The 10,836-nt window shown below is 45.1% G+C and overlaps 1 protein-coding gene across 1 annotated transcript; it reads right to left on the bottom strand.

Moving 5' to 3' along the window:
- Window positions 1–1,051: 1,051 nt before the first annotated feature.
- Window positions 1,052–6,889, bottom strand: LOC124647624 (serine endoprotease DegS-like). Its single transcript, XM_047187538.1, has 9 exons — window positions 6,517–6,889; window positions 6,284–6,414; window positions 6,047–6,205; window positions 3,470–3,739; window positions 3,258–3,388; window positions 2,545–2,662; window positions 2,321–2,413; window positions 1,152–1,230; window positions 1,052–1,056 (listed from the first exon to the last, which is right to left on the bottom strand). The coding sequence occupies exons 1-9, from the start codon at window positions 6,887–6,889 to the stop codon at window positions 1,052–1,054; spliced, it is 1,359 nt and encodes a 452-aa protein (XP_047043494.1).
- Window positions 6,890–10,836: the final 3,947 nt, after the last annotated feature.

The raw sequence follows: 10,836 nt of genomic DNA, 5'->3' as shown, positions 1-10,836 counted from the left end.
AAGCCCATTTGTTTGTGATTCACCAACGACACCATCCAAGGGGCTAGGCGAGATTCCAACATCTTCGCGACCAACTTAGCAAGATATGGATCAGGCTGATTCGTCGGTAGTCACCCAATGCCACCGCGCCCAGATGCTTAGGCGCCTACTTCAGGCCCTCGAAGTCGTGCACACACCGTGAACAACTTATCGAAAGTTGTCATGAAGTTGCCCTTCACTGTCCTCTAACAGCTTTGAAGGAACTCAGTCGTGAACCCATCGGGTCCCGGTGCCCTACCATGAGGCAAGGGAGGGATCACCTCTCAGATCTCATCCTCATTGAAAGCAACTTCTAGATTGAAGAGGTCCTCTGAGTGTGAAGTCCAAGTCCAACGAGTACTTACGGTCCACTGTCGTGCCGAGGAGGCTGTCGTAGTGCGTGAAAGAAGCTTCCGCCATGGCAACATGGTCAGAGATGACCGCGCCATCAACCTGGAGGCTATGAATCGCGTTCTTCTGACGGCGGTAGGCCATGTGCTGGTGGAAGAAGGCAATGTTGGTATCCCCTTGTCTTAGTCAAGCAATCTTGGCCCGCTGACGGGCCATCGTGCGCTCGAGAGAGGCCACCCCAAGTAGGTGTGCTTAATGTGGGCCCAAGTCGACGCTTGACCTAAGACAGTTGTCGTGATTCCATGGCGATGTCCAGCCTCAGCACCACCCCCCCGCGTTGTCATCAGTTGCAGTTTGACACACCGTATCTTCTTGTCGCTCCAGCTCATGAGGCTGCACGCCGTCCGCTTCAACTTGGCGGTGAGCCGGTCACCGTCAATCTCACCCCAAGTGGATTGCACCACCTCGCTGAAACCATCAAGTTTCAGCTATAAGCGTTCAAACTGAAACCGCTTTCGAACCACTGACTATGTGGTACAGTCAAGGAGGGGGCAGTGATCCGCCACAACCGTCGCCAGGCAGCGCAAAGAGCAACCGAACACTCTATCGAGCTTGACGAAGGTGGGTGTCTCCCGCTCGTTCGACCGCGTCGATGATTTTATGCTCATGCATGCACACAATATCAGGCTGTGAAGTAAGAGATGATACTGATCAGCCATTTGCATAAAAAAGAAAACATTCCAGCAAGCTTTGGAGGAGGATATCCTCTTTCACTTCAGTACCACACCATGACCTAGAAACGATTGGAGGCATTTTTCTTCCTGCAGTTTTGGAGTTGTTCTGCAACTGTGTCATGACAACCTGCATTCACAACAACACACTATCATCTTATCATCAATAATAGCATAATCAAACTTTCATAATCACTCATATTCTTATCTAGTATAAGAACACAAGCTTGTATGAGTGCACAACGCAATAGATTCATTATTTGAAGTCAGAGGCAAGAAAATACTTAAGTTCTAAAGTATCCCAAGTAGACAACTTACTATTGTGCATGTTAGACAACAAAATAATCAGAGATAAATTCATATTACTACACATCAACTTCTTATATGAGTGCACAACCCAATAGATTCATTTTAAAAGACAAAGGCAAGAAACTTCTTTAGTTCTGAAGTATCCCAGCAGCGGGAGCGGTGTTTTGGAACATGGGTCCATATGCTCTCTATATTTGAAATTGCATCTTACATACATTTTAAATTTTCAAAAAAATTGAAACTAAAAGTTCGCACGTACATCTTCATGTGCTACGTGCTCACAAAGTCGTTTCATAAAAAATCGACTTATCATGTGACGTGTGTAAAAAAGACAAAATTCAGTGCTAAAAATAATGCTTTTCACAAGATAAACTTTCTCTTTTTTATATAGACCACACAAAATATTTGTTTTTCGTGAAACTTGACGAACGCACGTATATTATATAGATGTACATGTAAAAATTTTTGTCCAAATTTTTCGACATCTCGAAATATATTTTTTTAGTAGAGGGAGCATACGCACCCGGGAGCCGAATTGAATTTCCGCCCAGCAGACAACTTACTATTGGGCCACCCATCCGGTTAATAGTATGAACGCACTGCAGCATCACAGAATCCCATGGGCAAAATAGTGCAGACACTTGTTTTTGCATGAATGTCATGAACCCGTATCTGCACTAGGCAAATGAAATCATTGGGGTGCGACATGTTGGTTTACTTTTGTCACAGACTCAAACTTGGATTCTTTGTTGATATACCTTAATATCTATCATCGAAGACGAATCAAGTTTTTCTTCCAAAAAGTTCCAAGCGAGACTAAGAAGAAACTCTTCAAGCTACAAGGAAAATTTGGCCACATTAGCTCAAAGTACAACTAAAATAACTTACCTACAATGCCAAGAATTTAGCACCTCAACAACGGTAGAAAGATGATCCAAGTCAATCAATTCAATCACGTCTCCTCTTCGAATTCCAATCTTCTCAGCAGTAGAGTTAGGAGACACCTAAGCAGATTAAAAAGTTAGAATTCTATTTTGTATTCTAGTTTTCGAGAAATGTCAGAAATTTGGTAAGGAAAAAGGTTCAAAATTATGAATAGACACAAGGAAAAAGATGTACGTATGTTTGAGGATACCTCAGCTACAATAAAACCACTTCTGATATTGTGGCGGGACCAAAGCTCATCTCGATAAACCATATCCAGCATTCGCACGGTCGTCAACTTAAGGTGATGAATAGGATGAGCGATCCGGCTACAACAGATCAAGTTCTTTCAGTATCTGAACATATTATGGATTCATACCATTTCAAATAATCAAACTTAAAGTTACCACCAGTTTGCAGGCAAACGTTCCAAATTGTTCATTCATTCTTTTGCTCACTTTTGAAGTGTTACCGGACCATTATTTTTTCCACCAGTCCTAGGTTGTTGTCGCTTCCTTGGGGTGAACATGTATCAGAGGACTAGGAATCATGTAACATCCGAATGGGCTTAGAACTAGTTGGGTCCCAGTCAAGGGTAATATTGCAGTCTGAGTCATATTTGTAGCCAGCGTGTAGTTTAGTCAATGTACTAGTCAAGTTGCCAATATGCCTGGTCTGTATGGTATTCATGGTTGCTAGGACTACCATAATTCAAACAGACAATTAAAGTAAGAAAAATCTCAAGCAAGATTCAGAGCCTCCATGCTTTAAACATCTCCTTCTACCTCTGTTAACCCAGTTCCACAGACCAATCAACCTACTAGCGCCAAAGTAACTCTCAAACATTAATTACCATGTTTATCTAAATAAATGTATTTCCTCAATAGAATTTTAATATAAACAACAAAAACATAGAAAACCTACCCAAATTGATTCCACATCTGAATACACTTTCTCACTATAGATGCCGATACAATAGCGGCTTGCGGGATATGTTTGACAACCAGACCGATGACCTCGCCACTGTTGTTAATTACTGGCCCACCAGTGCAAATCTACATAAGAAATATAAGTGAATTGAAAATGATGATGAAACAAAACTATGAAAATACAAAACATTGAAATATGTTTTTTACCAGGTGGCTAAAGTAGCTGGTAAACATATAATGATTCCTCTGGAAAGAAGGATACTCTAAACACAGTATTGAGCCACGGCTGACAACCAATGCATGATCTACTTCTCTATCCAATACAGATACATTCTGTCCATAACACGGTCCAGATCCCAAAGAAGCTGGCACCAGAGTGAACAGTGTACTGATATCCAAAAGCGATATTCCATAGTGGCCGTTCAAGAATATCACCCGTGCCTCCACAACAGTATCCTTTGACAGGTGAACTAATACCTAAAAGGAGAATTTTTCATTAAATAAGCCATAATAACATTGTTAACCATTAAACTCAACTTGACAGCAGCTACATGGATGAGCTTTGGATGTTCTAGATTAATCATAAGCTGACTAAAATTGACAATATAATTCAAAATATCAACTTCAATCACAAGAACAGAAAAATGCTTAGACTTCAAATCAAGGAAATACTTGTTAGAACTATTATCTCATGATAAGTTGCGGGGTACATGATAAAACTTTGACACTATTTCAAATCATTTTCAGCAGATTTCTAAGAAAAAGCACACTTATGAGAAGTATATATTTGTGAGCGCACATCGAGATTGAGTGGATACATAACCCTGGACAACTTTTCAGGCTATCCCTAAATGGAATCAATTATTTGTATTCATACATTGGGCCAAGGCTCTTCTAAATTTTGGACAGAGCCAGAACAAACTTAAATCGATGCATGGATGAAACATACTATTGATTATTAGCACTACACAGCCTAAGGAATTATACAAAGGAGCTTGTTTGGATACAGTAAATGTTGTCACTCTGTTATGAAATATCAGCTATCACATTTCGTGTCCATGGACTGCTCTGTACGCCAAATTATATGATATGCTTAAAAAGGTACTTGGAGCGAATATGGTTGCCTCTTGGTGTCATAGGGTTTGTAATAAAAGTTTGTCTTCTAAAGAGGTTTGTTGGGAATATTAGCATGGGTCTCAATTCTTGTCCAGCAAACGTTAGGGATGACAGATTTGTGTCCTTCAAAAACTGATCCTATTATGCAAGTTGATTGGGAGAATTTCTAACAATAATTATTCCATATGCTAGAACCCTAGAATATGATTAGTTGAGGTTACAAATCATAAAACAAATTGAATTGCTTCTAATTATCGCAAGAGTAAATCATGTGGCTTAACATTTATGTATGTATCTTTACTTTGTGCACACACACACACCAATCTCATGTTGTCATTGGTTCATCCTATGGGAGTTTCTGAATATATAGCAGTACTACTCCCTCCATTCCTAATTAGTTGCCGCGCTTTGGTCAGATTTGGTCTAAATAGGCATGTATCTAGACGCGTTTCAATGTGTAGGTTCGCTCATTTTGGAAAAAAAAACTGCGCCAAATAATTTGGAATGGAAGGAGTACTTATGATGCAGCCAGAGAACCATTTTTGTGAAGGTTGTTGGATCCAAATGCGTTGAAGCTTTCATGGTACTGCTACGAGGAGCTTTTCACGCCAAAAAAAGGAGCTATTGCTTGTGAAAGTAGTTAATGACCAAGAGGTGTTTGGAAAAACATTTCTGCACAAATGAATAAAGTGTAAAAGGCAAAACTAATTTCCATTCAAACTTCGAACATCTTAATTTGAATTTCAGTGTAATAAAATTAACTACTCAGAAAAAGTGTAATACGATTATCACTTCTCTATGTTGACAGTTGAGTGAGAAAAAGTAAAAAAACCTGGGATCTGAAAGGACCAGAACTCTGAACCATGCATTTGCACTGAACTATATATCTGAAACATGGTCCAAACTGCAGGATATCGAGTTCTTTCCCATAGAGAATTTTGATCTTGTATTTTTTTTCTTTCAATTATGTGTATTAGTTCTTGAAACCGAAATAGAGGCTTATCCCTACAACTTCTGTACAACGATAGGGCTCGAATCTAGAAAGAAAGCAAAGAACCATGGTCACTAATCCAATGTGAAAGTATGCCACATTTCAAGTGAAGGACAGTAGGAGCCCTGTTTAAAAGGTAAAGCGATGCCAAACAGCGTCTGGAGCGCGAGCATATTGCAATGGCAGCTAGCGGAGTGTGGTGTCTGAAGCAAAGGCGCCCCGTGAAAACCTGTGTGGCTGCTTTCATTTGCGGGGGATGAATACTGAATGCCTTTCTTGCAGTGACATGTGAAGATGGTGCGTCTAATTAATGGGCCAGCAACCGCACACATGATTCATTGGGTTTGGAGAAGACAAGAACATGCAATTCAGAACGACTTGGACTGGAGAGATGCGTGGCGACAAAGATAAAGATGTGGTTACAAAGGAGAAGCAAGAGCAAGATGTTGGTATTTCCAATGAGGCAAAAAAAAAACATGCTTAATGCTCATGTTCGAGATACAGAACTACCTGTACATCAATATCTAGAGATATTCCATTACTGCTTCGTGCAGGGCATGGGTACCACAGTAGTAATAAGAAGCTAAAACGTGACCTCCTCTGACCTACCGGGTAAATAATAAGTTTGGTTTACAACAGGACAAGGAATGAACATACTAAGAGCTGCAATTTTTTACCTTTTGATCTGGGTGCCGCAGCTTGCCCTCCTTCGTGCACATGAAGCTGGACGAAGACAAGATCTTAGCGCACTTACCAATCTCATCATACTCAATGATGATGCCTGTGGTATATAAAACCTTCCCATCTGGAAACAAGGAGACGGGTACTATTAGCGGCTAGGGATAATTAGTCGGAAGAATCACACTAAGGGTTAACTCAAATAGTCAAATGTACCAGGTTCAGTGGCTGATTACATTCACAACGGAGCGGGCCACGTCTGCGATCATGTCTCTACCGTCCATGGATTCCATGCTTGCTGCAGATGCCACGGATTTCTTGACCCTGACCTTTCCTCTCCCAAGCATCAGAATGTTAAAAAGAGAACCTTCAGAGAAAAATAAAGGAAGCAGTTAATGTCTACAACTCACTGGCAAAGGGGGAAAACGGAGCTGGTAACAAATACTAGAACAGGAAATTAAGTTGTCACCTTCCTCTCCAAGGTTATCCTTGTTATACAGCGCATCCTTCGCATTAATCCAAGCCACCACGTCAGCATGATCACCAGATTTGGGGTATGGAGGTTCTTCGGGAGGGAGCGGCCGGGCAGCCAAGGCGACTTCCTCCGCTGTCAGCATCCTTTTACCGCCCTCCGCCGCTCTACTCTTCCCCACACTGACACCCTCCACCTTCCGCCGTTTGCCTCGAGAGTCTCCGACTGACTGCGCCGCCTCTTTAGGCTCAGTCTTCTCCCCTGCCAGCAATCTTGCTCTGGACCGAGTCAACCTTGCGCTCGACTCCTCCCCGATCGGCAACGCCGTCGTTCCCCCTGAACCGGGTTCATCTCCAGCCGCCGACCTCATCCTTAGTCTAGAAGGCTTGTTTCACCGTTCGCCTGATCGACTGATTGAAAGGGGTGGAATGGAGACTAGGGTTACTGGACCGAGAGAGAAGCCATCGCACACGGGCACGGCAGATTCACGCGGAGAGAAACAATGCGGTGCTGGGCCTCCATGTAGGTCGGTCGGGGCGGGTTTTGAATCCCACACAGATCATAGATCATAGATCGCGTTCAAAGGGCGATTTACGCAGAAATAACCCTTTTATGAAACTATAGCACAGACTGACCCTCCGGCCAAACTATTTCACCCATCTAACCCTTTTGTGTGGCGCACCTCTCATGGGCGCCACACATGCCCGTGTGGCGCCCGTGCTGCCGGCGCCACAAACCCATCCGACGTGGCGCCGTCAACGCTGAGTTGTGCACCGATCCGACGTGGCAGCCCGTGTGGCGCCCGTGGCAAGGGCGCCACACATCCACTTATGTGTGGCCGCGCGAGTCCGCCCCCAGCCCGACCCAGCCATTTCCTCTCTCTGTTTCTTCTTCCTCTCAACAAGACGCCCGGTTCTCTCTCCCCCCCCTCAAATCCCTACTCTAATCTCTTGGATTTCGTCAGATCTGCCCGTGGAGATCGTTCCCAACCCGTTCCTTGAGATAATCTCCTCCGTTCCCCTTCTTTTCATCCATTGATTTTGTGTATTTGGTTGAATCTACATGTGAAACCCTAGATGTGGATTTGGTTGATTTGAGGGTGGAGATGGATTTGGTTGGATGTTAGGGTTGTTGAAGTAGGAGAAATGGTAGTGTGCTAGTTTGTATGGGTAGATTATGTTGATTATGGTAACTAATGAACACATGTGTGTATGTGTTGTTCCCATTATGCTAGGGGGATGGAAAGAATTGTTCATGTTCATCATGTGGACAAGGATGCTTTCTTGAAGGGAAACATAGAGCCGGACCCGGAAGAGGTTGACTTGGTGTTTGACCTTAGCCCTAGCTTTGCGGAGGTGGTAGCACAAGTGAGGGTTGAGTTGAATTGGAATGAGCCAAATGATGGTGTTGAGCTAGAGGGAAGACATAATGTGGGGTTTTGAATGCACACCCGTTGGAAGACAATGCGTATCAACTCCGAGCAACGTTGGTCCGTTTACAAGGAGACGGTTGCCGGGTCACAAGATAAGGCTTTGGAGTTGTTTGCAACCAAGACGGTTGATGCACGTATCGAGCTTGACCTTAACCGGCCCTCCTCCCCCGTTCGAGAGAGGAGTCCACCACCCATGAGCCAAGAAGAAGGCACCCAATCTCCCATTGTCCAATCTCCCATTGCCCAACAACCTCCGTTGGATAATGAGTATGACGAGCATGACGATGGTGATGATGGTTTCGAGATGAATGACAACAATGTCGGTGATTTGGATAAATATTTGATGCAAGAGGAGATGGACCACTCCATTCCTTATTCCCGATGCTATGCGTCGGACTCGGATGATGATGGACCCGAAGAGGAGGTTGACGAGGATGGCTTGACGGCTAAGGAAGCCGAAAGAGCCGAGATCTTCAAGAAGGTAACCGGACGGGATATCCGGGTACCATTGTTCCGTGATGTTAGTCTTGCGGATGGAGCCGTGGTTGATGGTGGCAAAAGTTTACTTCTTGGAGTTAGGCCAATTTCGAAGAGAGATGTGGATGGTAGGACGGCTATTATCTGTAAAGGGCTCACGTTTGATACCTTCTTGGAATAGTTAAGCATCATCGCCCTTACATTGTTGTTCACTCGGACTTGAAGAAGCGGTACACGCTAAAATGTGTGGATAAAAGGTGCCCATGGGTTGTCCGTGCAAGACCTTTCAAAAAAGGGCCCTCTTGGCACATAACAAGTTGTGTAGCCACTCACATGTGCCGGGGGCCGAAGCTTGATGGCAAGGATGCGCAGCCGAACCACCGTCAACTCACATCCGAGTTCATTGCATACAAGCTCTCGGCGGAGATATCATCACTTCCTATCATGAGCATTAGGTCCGTGCAAGATACGGTCAAATCCCGGTTTGCGTACGACGTCAAGTACGGGAAGGCATGGAAGGCCAAATAAGCCGCATTCAAGATGTTGTACGGTGATTGGGAGGAAGCATACAACCGAGTCCCTAGGTTGTTGTTAGCGATGGCCGCACTAACCCGGGCATGGTGCATGTGGTGGAGCCTTCCGCAACCAAAATGACATTGCATGACGGTAAAAGAGTGAGGGTATTTCACCGTGCATTTTGGTCATTCGAGCAATGCACGAGGGCATTCGAACATTGTAGGCCCGTCATAGCCGTGGATGGTACCTTCTTGACCGGGCAGTACAAGGGCACACTATTGGTGGCAATAGCAAATGATGCGAGCAACCGTTTAGTACCACTGGCTTTTGCATTGGTAGAGATTGAGAACAATGATAACTGGCAATGGTTTTTCCATATATTGAGGACGAGGGTCATACCACCCTCAAAGGAAGTGTGTGTCATCTCCGATCGTCATCAAGGAATTCTCAATGCGGTGGAGCTTGCAATTCCCGGGCATGCTCCCTTGCATCACCGATGGTACATGAGGCATTTTTGTGCAAACTTCTACCGGGCATGCAAGAGCAAAGAGTTGTCTGACCTTCTTCAAGATTGTTGCCTCGCTTACTCTGAGCGCCGCTTCGCGAACCTATGGCGCCCGTAGCATCGGCGCCACACATGCCAACTTATATCAACTTTTGGGTCGAAAATATCCAGGGGCTCCGGACGATTAGTCCTTAGCCGTTTTGGCGAGCCTCTTTGTGTGGCGCCCTTGGCGTCGGCGCCACACTGTTTTGTGCAAACATAAGTGGATGTGTGGCGCCCGTGTCGTCGGCGCCACACTGCACCGTGTGGCGCCCGTAGCATCGGCGCCACACACTGACTTGGGTATAAAAATCAAGAAAACTGCCTTGGCAAGTGACTTCTCATATCGATCAACAGCAATTTCATACACACATCATACACATAACATCATCATAGCTAACATCGTAGCACATAGTTTCATACAATTTAAGATAGAATTCAAACAACACGTAGCAATGAAGATAGAGTTCACAACACTCTAAGTTCTAACTATCGGTGTCCGAGCCAGATTCGTCGGTATGGTAGTGCACGCGGCAGGCAGTGTCGTCGAACACCTTGACGATCATCTCGCCGTCCCCCTTGTAGAGGAAGGTGAGCTGGCAGCCGGGCTCGAGCGCGAGGTCACGGGCAAACTTGTCCCACCCCGTGTGCAGGTACATCTTGCCCTGCCCGTCGAACAGGACCTCCACGGTCCGGTGGCGTGAGCTGCAGCTGGCCTCCCGTAGCTGCAAGTGCGCCGGCTCGACGCCGTCGACGAACTCGGTGAACTTGTCCGGTAGCCGCTTGATGGCGAGTGGGTCGTCGTCGATGCAGAGGAGGAACTCGAAGCAGCGGTCATCCTGCGAAGACGAGGAGGGCGCAGGCGATGGAGAGCGTGGGGCCGTTGCTGCTCCACCACGGCGGCCCCTTCCCCGGCCCCGGGGGCGTCCAGGGCTGCGGCCTCAACCGCCTCGCCAGCCACCAGGACCGGCCATGGACTTCCTCGCGGGCCTGGATATTATGAGCCATTCCACTAACAAATATGAGTTATTCCATCACAAATACTAGGCACATTTGAATGCATTTTCTAGGCAAATATTACACATTTCAACACATACATACATAGGGTTTCAAAACATACATGTGAAATTTCATATCTAGGTTTCAACAAATCTATGGTTCAAACACATGCATACATGAGGCTATGAATTTCAACACATACACTACAATATAGAGTCCACTAAAAAAATTCCATGTCTAGGGTTCATGTCCAAATCTAGCAAGATCTATGAAATTAGTGGATGAATGGAAAGGATTCGAAGGGGATTACCTTGAGGAATGGATGGGGAAGAGATTGGTCGGGCAGATC

The sequence above is a fragment of the Lolium rigidum genome, chromosome 4 (assembly GCF_022539505.1).
Source record: "Lolium rigidum isolate FL_2022 chromosome 4, APGP_CSIRO_Lrig_0.1, whole genome shotgun sequence".
In the NCBI taxonomy this organism is placed as follows: Eukaryota; Viridiplantae; Streptophyta; class Magnoliopsida; order Poales; family Poaceae; genus Lolium; species Lolium rigidum.
The sequence above is the reverse complement of the archived record's forward strand: the minus strand, read 5'-3'. Positions and strand labels throughout refer to the sequence as shown.